This window comes from Ambystoma mexicanum, chromosome 1p (genome assembly GCF_040938575.1).
Source record: "Ambystoma mexicanum isolate Mex_15411 chromosome 1p, UKY_AmexF1_1, whole genome shotgun sequence".
NCBI classification, from domain to species: Eukaryota; Metazoa; Chordata; class Amphibia; order Caudata; family Ambystomatidae; genus Ambystoma; species Ambystoma mexicanum.
This window is the reverse complement of record NC_090921.1, coordinates 817,687,396-817,709,440: the sequence shown is the minus strand read 5'-3', so window position 1 is coordinate 817,709,440 and position 22,045 is coordinate 817,687,396. Positions and strand designations below refer to the sequence as shown.

Sequence of the window (22,045 nt, the reverse complement as noted above, 5' to 3'; positions counted from 1 at the left end):
TTTAGGAGTCTAATTCATCATTTATATTTCTTTTTCTGTTCATTTGTGATTCTCTTCTTATGCTTGGTTGTTTGGATTCTTTATGATGTGTTATTGTATTTAAGGATGTATTGTATGGATTTTTGTAAAGGTTTTTTGTAGATCAAATACAAATAAAATACATTAAAAAAAAGAACATCAATATTTTTTTCTTTTTTATTAGGGGTAGCAAGGGAGACCACAGCGGTAGCCATGGAGACCTCAGGGGTCACAGGTGCGACCCCTGGCATCCACCAAATGACATCCATGAGGTTGGTTGCAGCTGTACTTTAGTTTTGTCTTCACCAGGAGAGCACACCGTTTACTGCATGGGTAACCCAGTGTAGCTTTTTGGTAGTCATTTGGGTACCAATGTATTTTTATTAATCCTCCTCTGAGCCATTTCATATTTTATGGCTCCTTTTGCTCAGGACAACCATGAGGTAGGATCAAAACGGCCTTTCTGATCAAGTGGGCTCTTTGAGAACCCACATAGCATCCTTCATATTGGTTCTAACTGTTTTAAACCAGTTTAGTTTCCTATGCTCTCCATCTCACTATTGTAGGTTAAACCGCACCCCTAATGACCAACCAGTTTGGTTGGTCCTCTGACCCTTTGCCTTCAGCCTCTTCCAGTGATTGGTGGGCTGGCCCTTGACCAGCCTCTTTTTGCAGTGGTACTTGAGACTCTATTTGGTCCTTGCTCTCTCTCCTAGCTCTCTTCTTTTGGAACTTGGAATAAGAACATCTGGCGATAAACTAAAGGAGTTTTCCCAGTGATTCCCACTGGTTGTGCCATTTTAAGCCCTCACTCATTTATTTTATTTATTTATTTGTTTATATATGGCGCCGGAAACCCGCAGGCATCGTGGCACCAACAAAAATACGGGGAACAAAACAAAAAGAAAACAGGACTAGCAGATGGAGATTAAGGGAGTTTTAGTGAAAAAACAATGTTTTCAGTTGTCGGTGAAATACACTAAATTCCTTTATCAGTCTAAGAACCAGAAGAAGAGAATTCCATACCTTAGCAGCTGTAACAGGAAAAATATGTTCCTGAGCTATTGACAAGCTTGCATTTTGGGATTTCCACCAGTGCTAATGTGGATGATAGCAGTTTTCTTAAAGGCTCATAAGGAGACATTAGGTATTTGATGTAAGCTGGTACAGAGCCATGTAACGATTTGTGGACCAGTATTGCCGCCTTAAATTGTAGGCAAGCCACAATCGGAAGCCAACGTAGATCTTGCTGGCAAAGGGTGAGATGTTCTCTCCTGGACTTCCTTTTTATGAAGTCCATAAACTTGACCATACTGGCTAGGTCCAATGTTTTGGGCATATGCCAGTTCGTATTCTCTGCTCCTGGGCATTCATTTTGGGCTCCCTGCATTCCCCTGCTGCTTCCTCTCATGCGCTTGTCAATCCTTCCATGCTGGAACTGTTTTCTGGCTGTTTAGAGCTGCTTCCTGTCATTTACCGCCAGGGTTTCCTGCCTTGGTGCTGGAAGCTGCCACTGCAAGGACGGGCTTTGGGACACCCACAGCCCACCTGATCTGCTCCTTATGACATCCGAGGATGTCTCCTTTGCCATTATCTCCATGCTGGGATGGTTTTCTACTGCGCTACCTTCATTGTCCATCGAGCTACCGGGATCTATCCCCACAGTTCCTTCGTCTTCTCATAGTCTTCCTCACTGGATTGTTCACTCCTGGCTTGAAGTTTATCATCGTGGGAAGGCTGCTTGTTTTGCCTTTCATCAGTGTGGGCAGTCATCGGTCGAGGGTTCCAATCGCTTGGCATCATATTCCTATAAACCCCACTTAAGAAGAAGCATATTCTTTGCTTTGCTGCGCTGGAGCCATTTATGCCAAAGTTCTCAATATTAGTATGCACCGACGGGAATGGGGTGAACGCTTATCCTTGATACTCACTCTCAGGGGTCCTTTTGGTTGATGGGAGAGATTCTTTTAAGATGAGTCTCAACCACATGTTCCATTGTCTTACGTTGGGGGATCCTCCTGATTTTTAGAACCTTCTCTTTGGGCTTCTTATTCTTCAACTGACCTCTGCATCTCTTCATTGTGGGTCTCCTCTGGTCCTCACTGGGGTTGCCTGCTGTGGAACCCGCACTTGTGGGGTAATATTGAAATTTGCCACAAAAAGGTTCAGAGAGTCCCCTGTACCAACCTGAGGCCACAACAAAAATTTCAAACATTTCATCTTACATTAATTCGTTCAATATTTCTATTAGTTGAAGTCCTCGTTTTTTCGAGAAATGCACGGGCCAAACAGGAACCCAGACTCCTGATCGATATCAGTGAGTCGGGAGATAACAGTGCTCTTAACAACAATTAGCCGGGTTGCAAGATAATACTCAGTTCTACGTGCCGTTATGCACTGAATGCAGTTGCTAGCCCTGACGACAGACATTGTTCCGAGCTGCATTGGCTTCTGTACTTCCTACTGCATTCCAATGATTAAATAAATAATGACTGAGTCGATAGATTGAAGTAGGAAGAATATACATTTCTCGAAACAACTAGGACTTCACCTAATAGAAATATTGAACGAATAAATGTATAATGATAGATTGAAGTACAAAGAATATTCATTTCTCGAAACAACTAGGACTTCACCTAATAGAAATATTGAACGAATAAATGTATAATGATAGATTGAAGTACAAAGAATATACATTTCTCGAAACAACTAGGACTTCACCTAATAGAAATATTGAACGAATAAATGTATAATGATAGATTGAAGTACAAAGAATATACATTTCTCGAAACAACTAGGACTTCACCTAATAGAAATATTGAACGAATAAATGTATAATGATAGATTGAAGTACAAAGAATATACATTTCTTGAAACAACTAGGACTTCACCTATTAGAAATATTGAACGAATAAATGTATAATGATAGATTGAAGTACAAAGAATATACATTTCTCGAAACAACTAGGACTTCACCTAATAGAATTATTGAATGAATAAATGTATAATGATAGATTGAAGTACAAAGAATATTCATTTCTCGAAACAACTAGGACTTCACCTAAAGAAATATTGAACGAATAAATGTATAATGATAGATTGAAGTACAAAGAATATACATTTCTCGAAACAACTAGGACTTCACCTAATAGAAATATTGAACGAATAAATGTATAATGATAGATTGAAATACAAAGAATATTCATTTCTCGAAACAACTAGGACTTCACCTAATAGAAATATTGAACGAATAAATGTATAATGATAGATTGAAGTACAAAGAATATTCATTTCTCGAAACAACTAGGACTTCACCTAATAGAAATATTGAACGAATAAATGTATAATGATAGATTGAAGTACAAAGAATATTCATTTCTCGAAACAACTAGGACTTCATCTAATGGCGATACTGAACGAATGAATGTACAATGACATTTTTGAAAATGTTGTCAGCATCAGGTTGTTCCAGGCGACTCTCTGAACCTTTCTTGTGGCAATATTGATACCCTTCTGCTGAGGGCTTTTCTACCTGCCTGCTCCGAATACTACTTTTCACTGTTTGAACTAAATACATCTACATGCAGGTATACTTATGTATCTATCATAGCAGTGCCCACCTCCCTTCGCACATCGTGTAAAATAGAGACCTACCTTCACTTTACCCATACAAGTGGATGGCTCTCCAGCTTTGGCCCATTGATTTCTATTGAAATGTCTACTTACTGTGGTGCACCCCTAAAGGTTACTTTGGGGTTACGTATTTGCCATTGGATATTTTCCTGGACCCACTTGGGGTCATGAAGTTCTATGCCAATAACTAGAATGTTAGGGCTTACCTATAATTTTAAAATAATTTTCAAATGTATGTTCTTCTTTCTGGCTAAAGTGAATTACTACATAAACTCTTGCTAATGTTGGTAACTGTGCAGTTATTTTCCCTTGGAGTGAATTGCAGTGTCTGTTTAGAATGTACCCTGATTTCCTAGAGGCACCGTGCTGTGTGTAGAAATAGTTTGCCACCCTTTAGCCCTGCTTTTAATTTTTATCTCTGCATTTGGATTCTTTTAATGCGATGCCAGAGAGGGACAGAACTAATGCGGATGCTTGGTGTTGTTCTTAAGGGGCTTTAGGACTATCTTTCCTGTGTTATGTTATGTTCTATTGCCTTATGTTATGTTATCCAGCATTTACATTGTACCCTTCACCACTGTACTGTCGCGGTCTTACAGCACCTGACTTTGCCTGAGACGCAGTATATTGTGACCCAGCCAGGGTGTCACCAGACCTTGGTCTCTAGATAGGAAAGAAGAGTGTTAAAACGTCTAGTTCCCTTTTCTTTCTTCCCCTTGCCTATGTGTGTTGGGTGCTGACCACCTGATCTAGGACATCACCATATATCACACGGATGGGATGTGTTTTTAAAACACTATGCTAATATGTGCAGGCCCTAGGCCAAATTACCTGATTTGCTAGGCTGCCTGGCCCCCTTGTCCCTCACCCCCTCTTGGTCATTTTATGTTGGGTGTCTATCTCTGATAGCCGGCTCACATACAATATTGGGTGAGGAGAGTCCTCGAAGAAATGTATTGTGTTTATAATATACTGTGTATTCTTTAGTACTCTAACTACTTATTTGACCTGATAGATATCTGTATGTGTATTTATCAGCATATCAGTGTGGTGTATATTCTAAGGATAAGCGGGTGGGCTAGTTGCACCTTAGTGTCAGCCTGCTACCCCTTCCGGAGAGTTAGGCCTTGTCGCTCTGCCCATCTTAAGGACCTTTAAGAGAGGCTTGGCTTTGCTTCCTGACAGGTGTGTCAGCCCCCTATTATTGCCAGTGATTGTAGATCCCTCAACAGAGGGTTGAACAAAAACTGCCTTAACAGGAAGGAGGCAAGAAATTAAGAGAAAGCTGGAGGGAAGGGCTGTCATTTAAATAGCTTGACAGTGCTGGTGTAATTAAAGGAAAGCGTGATCAATAAAATGCTACCCAGCACACCCCAGGAGCTGCACATGCATGTACAGAGTATAAAGACGAGGTTACAGAAGTTCTTCAGCAGATTTGGAGGCTTGTTCTATATAGAATTCAATGATAACCTACAATGGTATTTCAACGAAGCCGTTTTGTGTTTGTCGTGCAAGCAGCAGTATGCAACGCCAGGCTCTTTTCACTGTGTAACGTGCAAGCACAGTCTTGATTGAGCCCAGCTGGACTGGGGTGTGAAAGTTCAATCCTTTCTCATTCACTGGGGTGTCCTTCAAATGGGCGTCTGAAGTTGCTCATAAGGATTAACACTGATCAATGCTTTAGTATGTGTCCTGCACTCGAAACATCATTTTGTAGTGAGGCAGTGTGGGGGTGAACCCTGTATCCTAACCTGATGAGGACTAATTCTCAATTGAATTTATTTTGGTCTTTCTGTCATATTTCTACCAGAAGGACATTTCTTGAAATGTGTAAGATAATCAGCATTGTGGGATTTTCATATAAGGTCATCTTTAATATTGACAGCTATTGCAATAGATCACTGGCCGCGGACACCATTGGTCCTGGCGGGGCATGCTGGCATGCTGTTCTATCTGCGGGGTATTGCCCAAATTGTTTGTTTACAATCGTTCGAATGAACAATTGACCGAATTTAAAGTGTCACAATTGAACTTTTCACAATTGACGGAATATATATATACACATATATATATATATATATCGGTTTGGTAATATATATATATGGGTGTTGGGGGGTTTGTTGGGTGGGGAGTTGTGGGGGGTTTCCCCCCACATATATGGTATAATTGACCTTCACAATTCGGTCAATTGTGAAAAGGTCAATTGTCATTCGAACAGTTGTAAAACGAACAATTCGTATACAACCATCTGCAGTACATCATCGGAGCAGTTAATCATTGTGTTTCCTCTTACCCAAAAGACGACTCATGATAGGTGAACATGGGTCCCTTCATCTGACCAGCGGGTTCAGTCTGATTTGTGGTTGCGTGGGGATCAATCGCTCCATGCTATTGGATGTATGTGTTAGGCCAGGCATTCAGCAGCATGGTCCGCCATGACATGGGTACCCAGATGGCACACAGATTAGGTCTCATTCCATGAGATGGCGCTGGGATACTTGATAATACGTAAGATGGTGTCAGGGAACATGTGTACTGCCATTAATCAGTGGTGTGTGACCTTTGCCTGCTAGCCATGCGTGGAATATTGGAATCCTATTTGACAGAAGTAGTTAAGCCTGAGTATGTATCCCAGGACTCTCAAAGGTTGGCTGCCCCTTGCATCATCTAACCACCCAGGATCTCTTTTCTAAGGAAATGCACTATATGTGAAGCGCCCTGGGTGTCTAATATGGTGCAGCCAGTCTGGACAGGTTTTCTTATTGTGGCATGGCACTTTTACTGGCAAAGCAAGCAGGCGAATATTCTTATGTGGGAAAACTGGAATATATTGGCAGAGGCAGCATGGACATATTTTCGTATAGTATCAACACTGGCATTATATGCAAAACGAACATGTGCATGTTCTTGTATGGAGTACTAGCATATATTTAGTGTAGTCAGCATGGAAATATACGGGCACAGCCAGCATGAAAATGCCTTTTATCTTGGCATGCATTTTGGGAAATGGCATCTTAAAATGCATTGAAAAATACTCCTGTGCATTGTACGTGCCTTGCATCTATTGAATATTTGCATGAATTACCCTACGTTGCTGGTTGGAAACTGTGTGGCTTGTTACCCAATTTTTCAAATAAAGTGTGCTGTAAAATTCACCATTTTAACACATTTAAAAATAATCTTGGGGAAAGAATCCATTCCAAACCCGCCATGGTCGGTTTGAGCTGAGCTCCCTTGTTACACTCGATTGCTCCCATATATATGTGGGAAATATTCACACCCCTCCAATAAAAAAAGAAATCACCAGTCGCCGCTGCAAGTGACAATCCTCGCTACGGAGGTCCAGAAAGATGGAGCGCCCCGGAGAATATTCGGTGAAGCTTCGAATTACAATAGTCCAGCTTAGCTCCACTAATGGAGAGAGGTATGATGGCACAGTGATGTTTGGGTAGAAATGGTCTTCTTTGGTCTCACTTGTTTTAAGAGCATTCAGTAGAAATGTGGAGGACCCATAGACAAGGAAAAGTGCAAGACCACCCCAAGCGATCTCACTTTAAATTGAACTGGGATGTTTAGATTCGAAATGATAATATGGGATATGTCATAACAGCTTTCTGAGGCATATGGGGGTGGGTACAATGTGATTTGTGGTTTTGTCTTGATTCAGACAAAGCCAATACTCCTTTCTCAATCTATCGATTTAATGAAAAATGATCACTATGCGCAACTCATACTCAGCCGAATACTTTTCCAGCGTGAAGATGATCTGCAGGTGGTCAGTGTTATTTTTAAATGTGGTGCTGCACTCCACAATGGTATTGTGTAATGGCTTTAAATAAATATTGAATGGAAGAGGGGAAGATGGAAGAGCCTTGTGGGACCCCACAGCCGATATATTTAGCGTCGGCTTCAAAAGAGCCAATTTTTATTTTGGAGTTTCTATTCCCCAAACATGAGGATATCCAGGGGATGGTCTTGTCGGACACTCCGCAAGACGTTGGATCAAAGTAGAGTGGTCGAGAATGTCACACACGACTGGCAAATCCGGCAGCATTAGGAGCCCGGTCTTACCGTGGCCTAGCGCATGAAGAAGAGATTCACTGACGTCGAAATAGGCAGGTTCCGTGCCTCTATTCATCCAAAATCTCAGAATCTGATTCTTCTCGACGCGCACCTGAACCTGTGAATGTGCTATTTTGTCCTAAATCTTTATCATAAAAGGCAGTTTGATAATAGAGTGATATAGCAATCAGTGGGGTGCAAAGATGGCTTCAAATTATCAGGTGCAGGAATTTTCTGCTGGGAGCTAATCTCCTTGCATATTATTGAACAATTTTTGAGAGAAATGGGTCGCTTGGGTTTAAGAATAGAAATAACAGATTTTCGCTTTAAGAAAGGGTGGTAGGTTTAAAATCAAAAAGTGTGGTGGAATGCAAAGCAAAGAGAGGGACTAACTGATGCATTGTTCCTGGTGTGTGCAATCGAGTTTATGAAAAAATTATTATTTTCCAAATGTGTGAAAAAATGTTAAAGAAAATATAGTTGTAATTCACAGCTCCAGCCATCCGAGGACTGATTATGGATTTTGGCCGAATGTCAACATCCGAGGTTTTCAAAGAATTCAACAGATGAAAAAAGCTTCTGAGGGGAGTGATCAGCTGTAGCAATCTGTGCAGCTTTGAAGCATTGTTTTTGCTTCCATGATTGCCGATGTATAAATCATACGACGATTTAGGCGGTCAGTAATTCTCTTTTGTGGTTTACATGTACACTTTGCATATGCAGCCAGCCCAGAGACAGCAGTCCCTTTAATATTTGCATGATCTGTTTAGGGCCGGTAGACACAGAATGTAAACACGCTGCTACCGGCAAGGCGTGCTTAGGGTAGGAATGCAGCTGTACAAGAAGCAGACCTACATACGAGGACTCCCTGTTATGCGAAATGCTGCAATCCAGGACTTCCTTCTGTGTGACAGACATGAGTGTCTTTCATGCGTGTCACTTCCCCTTTTTTTTGCTAACGTTACTGTTTGCTTCGTTGAGGAACTAACACTCTTTTCACCAAAACCAACAAAGCAGCCTGGAGAAATGTCAGTGGGTTGAAGAAGGTTTTGAGAAGGATGGTGTAAGTGGGGATGGAATCCTGGTGGTTCTTCTTCATGTATAATGTGTGTATAGCTAGTAGTATAGCATCTGTGTTTCAAAGTGATCTTATTCCCCAACTCAGTTGTGCTCGTTTTACAGATCTCGAAATGGTGGAAGGCAGGGTGGATCCACTGGGATTCGAGCGTGTGATCTGTAGATGACGACCAGATCTCTGCAACAGGGGAATTCACCCACTGAACTCTCAGCCTCCAGGATCTGGGCTGATTTAGGATAAGGATAAACGACAAGGCAAATGGCAGAGTGAAGACAAAAATATCTAGTCTGGCTGTTTGTTGCTTTTATCATTTGACATTTAAAAGGCTTCTGACAGCCTCGGCGGCGTGAGGTGCTGCATTACCCTGAACTGCTGCTCGCTTCTCTAATCTCTCTGCAGAGGCACGTGTTTTCTGTTCTAATGCCGCATGGATGGCCATGAAAGGTGTTCTCCTCATCGCTGTGCCCATTCTGGCCCCTTCCAGTTTTGTCCAATGACATTAGGCTTCATAAGTCTCACCAGCCCCTGGGGTGGCAATTGCTGAGGCTGGGCCACGCCGCCTGCTGCAGGTTGGCTACATTTCTGAGGACTTGGTTGACATAAGGGTCTTCAATCCTTGTGAGACAAGGTCAGTGTCAGAAAACTGGGAACACAAGTGTAACATTGCATTGGGTGGAGTTAGTATAGAACTTGCATTGTGGTGGGGTTAGGGTTGCCAGGTGACTCCACCTCATGAAGGACGCCATACTCCAGTCCTGGACTTGGCTTTTTCCTTACTTCAGTATTATTCAATTGCAGTGATCCAGCACTGCAGCTCCCAGCAGGCAATTGATGGAGAAGTGAAAGCACAGTACTGGGGCATGGTGCCCCTGCTGGCATGGATTTATCTGGATACTCTTTGTAGGGTGTTTCCCATGGCGTCAGTGTGGGCTCTGGGTGATATGGCCTCCCTTTCTGAAATAGATGTGCCGTACTCTGACACCCATGTCATTCATCACATGGGTGCTCTAGGTTCAATGGTTAGGTAAACAAAGGCCTGATATTGACTCGGAAATGTGCTTCCGTTGGATATTTCTTGACAATGGGATCAGAAAATCTCCAACAGCAGCCCCGAAAAGCCAAACCGAGCCAATCGAGATCACAGAGGAGGCGTGGCCTTGATGCCACGGCGATGTTTGTGCGTTCAGGCGCTGGGAGTTCATGTTCTCCGTTTCTTTATTTTACGTGCCGTGTGATCTGCAGCACAATTCTATTGTTCACAACCATTATTTTTAAGTAGTAAAATGAAAGGCGTTTAAAAGGACAGAAAGAAATTGCCCAAAACAGATTCAAATGACATCAGAAAAGTCCCAAATTATGCATGATTCCCTTCTGAGAATTAGGCTATATAACAAGATTTTAATAATTGTAAGCAATTGTCATTTTTGATTCCTGGACGATATATGATCTCCTGGAAATATTATGCCTGGAACTGTTGGAAACAAACTGAACACCATTATTAATCCTGGGTGAGCGAATTTAGCAGAACTCCAAACTATGTATACGTTTTGTTTTTCAGTAGACAAACCTCCCGAACTTTGAAGATGTTCATGTGTTCAGTTGTGATTAAATTAATGACAGCTACGAGCTGATGGCATTTTCTAGGAACACTGTGTGGGAAAGGTCAGAGCATTGTCTTTCAAACGAGAGTTTCAAGGAAAGCCAGAGTCACTTGCAAGGCTGCTGTGGCAATGTATTTGAGAATTCAAAAATAACAAATTCATAAAAGAACCCCCTTCTCAATCTTCGTTGTTCTGGTCTTTCACATGTAAAGAAAGGATTGCCAGGGTCGCAAAGCAGCGCACTATATCCCATATAACTAGTACTCATTATGGCAAGGGCACAGAGTTGTAAAGTAACATCATGCAAGCTAGGCATTTGACAGACTGTCCCAGCCCAACACGCCTTTTTTGAAGGTAAAAGTCTGCTATAAACTCACCTAATAAAACATCATTGTATTCAAGCGAGCAGCCTCTGAGAGATGAAAAGCTGCATCATGCATGCTTAACATGGCCCTGCTCTATATGTCTTCCAGTGGTGCATTAGTACCGCAATGTTATAGAAATGGCAGATGTGCCCTTTACAGACTGCACGTACTATAACATAGCATGGCAGACATTAACTCACCATATACCATAGCATTGTTAGAGGCTAATATAAAGAGATTACTCAACCAAAAATCAGAAGCATATTCAAATACAAGTCTAAAAAACAATCTTCAGTCATTGACAAGAATACAAAAGGTGCTACAACTGGATGCAAATTAGATAAATACTTTTTCAAACTTAATTTTGAGAAATCAACCACAAGCACCTTAGAAATGCGTATACAAAGAATCTTTGAAGAAAGACAAAGGCTTTGAAAAACTACCTCTCAAATGGAACAGTTATTTTGAGAAACTGTCAAAATGAACTTCCGAAGTCGCAAAAAACCACTTAACCATTAATCCATTCAATTTTTTTTCCTGTTAAATTACATTTTTTCCTGATTTGTTTCAACTAAATTACTAGTTGTATACTCACATGACTTTTAAGATTTTCATTTATAGTTCTAATATTTGGCGCAATTTGGATCACCCAATTAAGTAATATTTCTATTATTGTATTGGGCAGCCACAATATAGGGAGAACCACTTAGCTGACAGCTATTAACATTTCATTTGGATTCGCCATAAGGTTGACCTATGTCTGCAACTTGTTTCTTAACCAGCATTGTTAGACAAGCTCACTCATTCTCCTGAACTTTGCTGGATGAAAGGCATTGCACAGGCATGCCTGAAATGTGAATGGCTCAGCTACAGACCTACAGATGTGGGGGGTCTCCCATGGCACTGCCCAATAGCTCGCTTAAACAGTACTTATTGCAGTTCATCAACTTCAGAAGCATAAAAAGCAGAGCTTCCCCAAACAGTTTCAAATCTGTGACATACAGTTTACGCGCACCAGGTGCATCAACCCACTGAGATAGGGACCTTCAGAGTTGAATGTTCAGTCTTCCCAGTGTTAACATTTCTAGATGCACAGCATTGTATTTTCTCTTGCTAGCCCCTTACTTAGCCTAACCTCAGCCCCCTCTTCCCACCAAGCCCCATTCTGCAGCTTCACTTCCTTTTGAAGGCATCATTGTAGCTATTATATCACAAATCAATGCCCTGATTCAAATCTGCTTCAAACCTGCCATAACGATTCTGGGACCGCATAGGTAAACTCAGGGTGCAAGAAAGGTTTCTGAAGACTAGTGAGGAGTCCAAACCTCAGCAGGAGATTCGAGAAGACTCTAGGGAACACTTTTCAAGAACTTCATCAAGACCTTTACAGTATTGAACGTCTAGTAAAAAAACAGGCAATCGCCATTGATACAGATGCATATACAAGAGCAAGAGGTATTTTGACCCTTTCCTCTTACCGTAGTGAGGGATGATGGCCCAAGCCATGGCAGAGGCGTAGATACCGCCAATCATCCAGAACATGCTGAGCCAGCTGAGGTGCTCGCCTCTCTTCTCCTGGGCCAGGAACTCCGAAAAGTAGGAGAAGACGATGGGGATAGAGCCTCCGATGCTGTAAGAAAGCAGGAGGGTTAGGAGGCAGGTCAGAAAAGGACTTAGTTATGCCGGAAATATACTGAGTGCATCTTTGGTGGCAATTCTCTCCCAATTATAATCAATTAAAATGTATTGAAAATCAAAGAAAGCCGCTCTAGACAAAAGTGTGTGGAATCCGGGAGTGCATCCACCTGAAAACTCTGCCCCAGCTGTGGTCAATTTGTAGGAGCCAGTAGAATGGTCTCTGTAGGTGGACATATTAGGTACTCACGCCTTTAAACGTATGTTTTGCTTCGTTGCTGCTTGATACACTGATGTGTTTCGCTTATTTTTTTACATGCTTTCAACAGATGGGCCCTGGGAGTGTTCACAACTGTATTGCGCCCTCTGTACGCAGGCAAAAGATGGGTGTTTCACCGTACCAAAATCTTTGAGCTCAAGGTGGCGCTAAGCGTGCACAACGTCTGTCAGTGTGTGTAGCACTTGCCTCTGCCCCCTAGTCCCGAGTGGAGCTTCTGTGTTATGAGGGTTTTAAAGATTGCCAGAGGGTCAATGCCCCATTGCTATGATGTGATCTGCTTCATCATTGAGTACATAATTTACAAGGATTGTTTTCTTGGGCGGGGAGCACCTTGGAGGCTGACAGAGGGTTAAGGAGGATAGAAGGGGTCGGACAGCCAGGGTTAGGGTGAAATGTCCTAAATCTCCTGGTTGCACAAGGTACACTGTACAGCACATGATACACAGCACCTGGTAGAGTGTATAGCCAGAACACCAAGGGTAAGTCTATTTATACCTATAATGAGGTTTTTATTTCCATTCTTACCGGGAATTTATAAATTTATCATCACACTCAATCACGATCTATAGAGAAAGTGGTTTTACTAAACAGATTTTAATATGTAAAAACATTTCATCAGAGCAGTAGAGCAGTACAAGACTTTTATAATATGTTGATGATAATCTCCAACATAGAGAGGAAGTTCAATTTTGTCACTTCCAGCAATTAAAACACAGAATCAAGTGTATAAATCACAACAAAAGAAACATATAAGGCATTTTACATTAGATAATGCCAATGTACTTGGATTTTTCTAGTGCTATATCTGCACGTCAGTGTATGAATACTTTAATGGCCACTCAGGTGCCAGCGAATAGAAAAATCCAACAACTTGTACTGTGAACACACAACACTTAGATTATAAAGGCACCTCTGAACGAAGGGTCCTTTCTAAGGATCTAAAACTTAGTGTAGACATATGACATAATATAATGTCTAGAGTTTCTAACACAGTCTATGGCAACCATTTTACACATAGATCTAAAAACACATGAGTCCTGCTCATGCTATATCAGAGTCGACCGGTTTCATAACCATATCTCATTCTGGTTATCTTCATCAGGACTTTGTTTGATAAGGTCTTGATTGCCTGTTCTGGGAACGCTGTCTTGCGCCCTTACGTGTGTATTCCTATTCCACACTTTACTGTGGACCATCACTGCTCAGGAAACATCTTGGAGGAGAGCGCACCAAATAGCACATTACCTATTTAAGCATTGGCTTATATACAATCTTGGTTACTTCAAAGCAGCATACATCAAAGCTTCACTGTGTCTGCACAATGCATCTAAGTTTCAGCGAGAGTGTATAGCCAAGCAGACATGCCACACTCCATCTTGAGTACGTGGCATACTCTACTCAGGAAACTCTAATCACAACACTTAGCAATGGCATGCAGCACGTGACTAGAATGCTCTGCATGTATTGTACATCACCAAGTGACACAGATGTGACAAGTGGGAGAGACACATGATCTTCCAGGCTAAGTCGGCTTACTACACCTCCACCATTGAGGCAGCCTCTAACAGGAGCAAAGCCTTATTTGAAGTAGTCAAGCACTGCTGCAAGCCCACACCTGTCCCTGAGGTGCCAGATTCACAAGAGAAATGCAACAGAATAAATATCTTCTTCATTAACAAAATGGAGAGAATCTGAGGTTGTATGTATGCCTCAAAACCAGACAGAGCCTTGCTATCCACCCCACCTCCACCCCCACGGGCACTGTCCTTCTGGACCGACTTCACCCTCTTCTCTCCTAAGGATCTCTCAGGCACACGTTCTTAACTTAAATCCACTACTTACATGGACAACTTCCTCCCAGCCTCCCTCAATAAACAACTCACTGGCCCATCACTTAATGCATCCCTCGATATTGTGAACGCCTCCCTCAGTGAAGGGGTATTTCCAGACATGTTGAAGACAGGCCTCATCTGACCCCTTCTCAAAAAACCCTTGCTTGACCCAGACACCCATCGCAAGCTGCCTGTTCATTTAGAAGATTATCGAGAAAGTAGTTGCAACCCAACTACTTGATCAAATCTACTAGCTTGACTTCCTCTGTGATTATCAGTCTGGCTACCAGCCCAAATGCAGCTCTGAGGCTGCAACCATCCAAGTGGTGGATGATGCACTCAAAATCACAGACAATGGCGACTCGTGTCTCCTAGGCCTCTTAGACCTCTCAGCTGCCTTCAACACAGTTGATCACCAAATACTCCTCTCCCTCCTCGCCAACAGGATGGGCTTCTCTCGAACCATTCAAAAATGGTTTGCCTCTTACTTATCTGATAGGCAACAGGTCGTACAGATGGGCTCCTTCAGATCCATCCAACTCCCCGTCATGTTTAGGGGTTCCCCAAAGTTCTATTGTCTCCCCAATCATCTTCAATCTATACAAGGAACCCATTCAAACTCTCCTCAATGACCCCAACATAGCCATCCATCAGTGCACTGATGGCACACAGCTGTACCTTAAGATCATTGGCTCCCAGGATATTGCTATTGCCTCCGCGAACGCTTGGCTACTATCCAAATATGGATGTCAAATGCTTACCTCAAACTGAACCCAACCAAGGCCAAAATTGTCCTCATCGGTCCCACCACCAAACAGCAACTTGTGCAATAATGACTGGATACCATGTGCATGGAGGTATTCACCCCTCTGCTGTCAAACTCAGCCAAATCCCTGTGCATCATAGTTGACCATAGCCTTTCCTTCCAAGGAATCCGGCAAAGAGAAGATTTGCAAGCAGTCCTTCTCTTGACAAGCCCCAACTATCTGGAATGCAATTCCGTTAGAGGCTCAAAATCCCCCCACCATCCTACATTTCTGCAACACACTACAAACGTGACTCTTTCAACAATACCTGCTGGACAAGTAAAAGGCCCTCTCTCCCTCCACCAACAGTACTAGGGCACTGTTTAAAATGCCAAGCTCAGTTCTGGCACCCTCCTGTTGCAAAGCATTCCGCTGCTCTTGAGCTAGGTTTGCGCGATAAGCAATACAAAAAGTCCTTAGCATAGTGCACAGAATGCACTGAAAAGTGTACTCATCTGGATACACAGCCCATAGCATGGGAAACACTGAACATACAACACAGCCAAGAAAACACAGTGCATAGTTGGCTAGAATATACTGCCCAAGAAAGACCTGATGTGCTGTAGAGTATGAATGCGCAGCCTAGAGTACACTTTATGAAATGCATAGCTAAGTCTGTGCTGCTTAGGATGTAGCCCTCAAACTACAATGGGTGCGTAGAAGCATACAAAGCCTTGCATAATTTACAAAGTTCACCCCTTGTTGCACGATGCACACAGCTTGAGTACCAGTGCACAATGTGCTGCACTGAGGCCATAGCACAAGCCTCGGTGCAGCCATTTAACATACAGCCAGAATAGACAATATTGGGCCTCATTACAAGTTTGCCGGTCCGGTAACAACGGTACCGGTAAACTTGCTGGTACCATTGTTACCAGACCGGCAAACTACAAGTTCTGCTCGCGGGTGCCTTCCCGCCTGCCAAGTCTGACCTGGCGGCTTACCGGCACCCGCGAGCAGACACTGCCGGTAGCACCAGTACCATTCTGAAAGCCCCTATTGGGCTCAATGGGAATGGGGAGTAAAAGTTTCCGGCCCCTGGCAATGGGGAATTATAGGGTCCTACAGGGTTGTAATGGCCCTGTATTTCCCCATTGGCAGGGGCCGGAAAAATTTGCAAGTTTGGCTGCAGCCTGCTGGGTTTTACTGGCAAGGCTACCGCCAAACTTGTAATGAGGCCCAAGGTTTTGTGCAAGATTTACATGCAGGAGCTAATTTTCCATCAAAATAGGAACTGCCCGGAGGTGACAACTTACATTGGCACATGATTAGAGGAACCATTATGGCCAAGACAAAAGAGAAAAATACTGACTACAAATTTGATCATAACAATTGGAAATCTTCAAAGCAAAAAAGAAGCGTAAATGAGATGAGAAACAGATGCAACAACTCACCAGTACCCTCTCAAAAACTATGCAATGATCTCGCAGATCAATTCTAGAACAAAATTACCAACATACACCGAGTCATAAAAAGCAGACCAAACAATGCACCATCTACCACCAGCCCCTGAACCATACAACAAAATGTGCTGCTTCCAACATATGACAAGAGAAAAACTACTAAGCCTGTTTAAAAAGTGTAATAAGGCAGGTTCACCAATGGGCCCCTGCCCTCCAGACATCTATAAAGCCATCCTCGAACAAGACACCATCGGAATACTACCTAGACCTCTTCAACCAATCACTTACAACCAAGAGCATTCAAAACGGCCTACATCAAACCGCTGCTCAAGGACACAACTGGCGATGTGGAAGACCTCTCAAACTATAGACCAATCTCAAACATCCCATACCCAGCAAAACTATTAGAAACCTACGTATATGAACAACTACTGGAGCATGTTGAAAATAACCATCTACTGGATCAGGCGCAAGTACACTTCAGACCATTGAGAGGAACCAAGACCGCCCTAGTCTCCATATGGGACGATCTAAAGATGAACACAGACTCCAACACCAAATCAGCACTGATAAAACTGGATCTCTCAACTGCCTTTGACACAGTCAACCACAACATCCTAATACAAAGACTGGAAGAAATAGGGCTTGCTGACACAGCAGTTCTCTGGGTCAAATCTTTCCTCTCTGAAAGAACAGAAACAGTTTGATTAAAACCTTTCAAATCCGCACCACGGGACACCACCTGCGGAGTACCCCAAGGCTCATCGATTTCACTGCTACTCTTCAAGATTTACATGACACCATTAATCAACCTCATCAAAAAACCTGGAGTAACATTCTACAACTACACAGATGATACACAAATCATATTCAAATACAGTGACAAACAAGAAGAGAAGGCACCCCTAATAGAGTATCTCAAGGAGCTCTACTGATGGTTGAACATCATCAAACTCAAAATTTAACCCAGACAAAACTGAAATCATGATTACACCTGAAGACAAGGGAAACAATCAGCGGACCCTATGGCCCATAGAACTGGGAAACGCACTTACGCCATCTGGGGCTGTAAAAAACCTTGGAATCATCATGGACAAAGAGTTAACAGTGGAACCCTAAGTCAATACGATAATCCAGAAGTGCTTCTTCCACCTTCAAGCGATTAAAAACATTCTACCATTCCTCTCATTTACGCACAAAGCACTGGCCATCATATCCCTCATCATGTCCAGGATAGATTATGCTAACAGCATATACCTCGGCATGCCAGACTAACTACTAAAGAAACTGCAACAAATTCAAAATGTGGCAGCCAGACTTCTCCTTAAACTCAACAGAAGAGATCACATCACACAAGCTCTTAGGAAGTTACATTGGCTCCTGGTCAAAAAAAGAATCACCTAAAACAATGTGCATAATGCACAGAGCAAGACATGGAGAGGGAGCAGAATTTATTCAAAATAAACTTTCCATCTACAAACCAACCAGAACCCTGAAATCCTGCAAGGACATCTGCCTAGAACCCTAACAATACACAAAGAAAAGACTGGCTGGATGAGCATTCACATGCTTAGCCGCAAAACTATGGAACAACCTTCCCAGAGAAATACAAACTATGGAGGACCATACAAAATTCAGAAAACTTCCTAAAACCTGGCTCTTCAGCTCCATACTCAATTAAACCGACTAAACAGCACCCGCACGCCTCATAACCAGCCAAGCACTGAAATCGAAAAGTAGCCTGAAAACAATAAAGGAATAAGGGACAGGAATGTGAAGACAGACCTTAAACGGAGATGCCCCCCCCCCACCCACTGAAGAGGGACTTCTAAGAAACAGGAGGCTAGGGAAGGAGGCTCAAGGGAAACGGTGGGAGGTAAAATCAGGGAAGGGAGACTCTCAGCCTAGGTGTACCCCCAACAATCCCTAAAACACACCCCTCTGCATACACCTCTCGAACTCTGGATTTAACACAACCAGACCTCTGCAGCACCACAGTCTGCACATACTTCACAACAACAAAACAAACCACACATAATCTCCCACAACAGCACATGGTGGCCAACCTCTGAAAATCCCCTTTATGCTCAGTGAACAGTTTTTCCGAAATTGGCTCTGCATCTTGCTGTTTTCCCACTCAACCCTACTAACCAACAACCTCCCTCCTTGCATTACAGATCCGCCTGAGCGCCTGGAGATCACACAAGGTACATTGGTGTGCGGCATGAAAGTTTTTAACATTAACTAATGTGTCATTTGCTCTGCGGAGTGCAACTAGAAGTGTAACGAGACTGCAGAAGCCTCTTTGCACTTCTCCATTTGCACTCCCCTATGTAAATAGAGTAAACACTGCCTCCCATGTATGAATGGCAGGCAGTGTTTACATGATTTCCTCTGGAAACCGCATGCTTTTAAGCACGCGGTTTCCATAGGAAGTCAGTGGTTTCACGCCAGCATCAAAATCTCATGCTGGCGTGAAACCAAATTGTTTTTGAAGGAATAGGCAAAACGGGAGGAAGAAACATAACTCCTGTTACGCCCCTGCACTATGCCTTCAAAAACAATTAAAATCCCCAGAAGGTGAATAGAGGCCTTTATATAGGCGTAGCTGTTATACGCCTGTCTTTAGCACCTCCATTACGCTCAGGGGATATTGAAAATGAGCTCCACAGAGTATGTGTGCATTTACAGCCATCTCCACATAAACATGAAACATTTGAGCTCATTTTCCTCCAGGACGTAATTTGGCAGCGGGAGCCATTACGTGTAGACGTACACGTAGGTGGCTCCCCTCTGCCAAATTGTGGTCATACGCACTGTAGAGTGCAAATGTGCAGGGCAAAAGGCGGTGTACATGTATTTACGCTATCTTTTGTCCTGCACATTTGCATGGCGGACAGTATGCACAATGCATCCCCATGGAGTGTGCCTGCTTTATGCAGGTGCATGAAGCCAGCTGGTTCTACAGGGATCCCCGGCATTAGCACCAGCATGAAAATGCATGAAGGGCAAATGCTGGGGCATAAGTATGGTGGAGAGGAAATGAGGTGGTCGAAACGCAAGTTGCATTCTGCCCCTCTTCTCCGCGATACAAAAGAATGAAAATCAGCTGTGGCATCAATGGAAGGAGTAAAAGCCTTTTCGGATTCCGTTAACATTACATTGCTGATGAAAATGAGCCCTATAGTATCTTTTGACTCAAAGTCCACGCAGCACACACTAAAACACGATTGGATACCTGCACAGCCATTGGTCAATTTACAAGGTACATAGCATGCATGGAGAGTGCACACTAAATATGCACATGCACTGCTGTCGACCTAGTGTACCTTCTCTTTTGTTGTTGTACAATGTATTGGGTATAAACACTTCATGTGTGCAATCCTTGTCTGCCTTGTGTGTTGTGCTCATGCTGCCATATGTGCCCAGCATGGGAAGATCACATTACTCGTCCTCCCCCCTTTTAAGAGTGAGCACATAATGACCCAGGGTGACAGAGTAGTTCTGACACTTCTGCATTGTTTTCTATCTGTTGAATAGACTTTAGTTGGGAATGGTTTGGAATTCAGCATCTGTCCTCATATGTATGTCACATACACACACACTCTATTTATGAAAAGCTGCACTAAAAGTGTATATACTTAATAACTATAATGTCTTTACTTCGTTCATCTATATCGTATTCGTTTGTATCTCCTTCACTTTAAACTTGGTCTGAATTATCGACATTCCAACCTCTTCTGCACGCCAGTATTTCTTCAACCCCTAGCTAGGGCTAATCCTACCTCTTCTCTTGATGATTCTCTTTCCTCTTCTTTCATTTTCCTGGTTTATTCTTCACGTTTACCCTATCTTGCTGTTCTTATTAATATCTCTCTTTCTACTTCTACTGTTCCTTCTTGCTTTAAATTAGCTTCTATACTTCATATTTTGAAAAAACTACTCTTGATCCCACTCTGCCCTCAAATCTTTTGCCCTATTTCTCTCCTTCCTTTTTTTTCTATGTTCCGTGAGCATATTATTGATCTACAAGTTTCCTCCTTTATAAACGCACATTCTTTGCTACAGTCCTTTCAGTCTGTTTTCGGGCCTCGCCTCTCGACGGTTAGTGCACTTCTGTTTGTTACTAATTCTCTTCTGTCTGCTCGTCACCCTAAACTTTCATCTCTTCTTGTTCTCCTTGATCTCTCAGCTGCTTTTGATATGGCCAAGCACACTATTCTTCCCTTCTCTCGTTCTAACCTGGGTTTTTCGGGGTTCAGTGTTAAATTGGTTTCATTTTTATCTCACAGGATGTACTTTGTCTGTCTATTGGGCTGGGCACTCTTCTCCTACCTTCCCGCTTCTTCATGGTATCCCCCAGGGTTCGGTCCTTGATTCTCTCTTTATACTTCTTCTCTTTGTTCTATTATTTCATCTTTTGGATTTTCCTATATGCAGATGATTCACAAATGTATCTATCCTTTCCTTCTTTTACTGATTCTATTCACTCCTCTGTTTCTGCCTGCTTGCTTGCAATACAATCTTGGACGTCGGCCCAGTATTTACATCTTAATCCCACCAAGACTGAGGTTCTGTTGTTTCCAGCTTTGACTATTCCCCACCTCTACCTTCACCTTCTTTTCTTCCTAAGCCTTCCGCTTCTCCCAATCTTGGTATTATTCTTGATTCTTCCTTATCTTTTTCTACTCATGTTTCCTCTATTTCTCGCTCCTGTCAATATCAACTTTTTAATATAAAATAACTTGTGTCCTTAATTTCCCTCTGCTAAACTTATTTCCTTTTCGGTCTTTTCCCGCTTGTTTTATTGTTCTTCTCCTCTTTGGCCTTCCTGCATCTCACCTTGCCCCTCTTCGTTCAATTTATCGGTCTTCAGTTTCGGTTCTTTGCTCTCTTGCTCCTCGGGATTCTATTTCTTCTGCTCTAGATTGTTTGCAATGGCTCTCTTTTGAAAATCGTTTGTTTTTATTTTCTTTGTATTCTTTTCTTTGTATGGTCTTGCGCCTCCATATCTGTCCTCCTGTCCTCGCTACTTTCCTTTTACATTCCTGCTCATTCTCTTTGTTCTGAATCTCTTTTTCTTCTTGCTGTCCCTCGTGCTCCCTGTGCCTCTTCTCAGTCCCGTTCTTTTGCCCTCTTGGCCCAAATGAATTTGAATTCTCTCCCTCTCTCTTTGTGTTCTATATCTTCCTGGTCTATTTATAAGACTCCTTACTATGTAATCTGTCGGTTTCCTTGTGCTTTTATCTGCTTATGTGAGTGTATGATTGGTTCTTTTGTACAGTGCTTAGGCATCAAGTGCTATAAAAATGCAATAAAAATACAAACAAAA

The 22,045-nt window shown here is 42.6% G+C and overlaps 1 protein-coding gene across 1 annotated transcript in view; it reads right to left on the bottom strand.

Moving 5' to 3' along the window:
* Nucleotides 1-22,045, bottom strand: part of SV2A (synaptic vesicle glycoprotein 2A) — a 571,381-nt gene that overhangs the window by 118,702 nt on the left and 430,634 nt on the right. Inside the window, exon 4 of the mRNA XM_069652429.1 lies at nt 12,236-12,387. Coding sequence (XP_069508530.1) covers nt 12,236-12,387 — 152 coding nt within the window. The remainder of the gene's footprint in view (nt 1-12,235; nt 12,388-22,045) is intronic.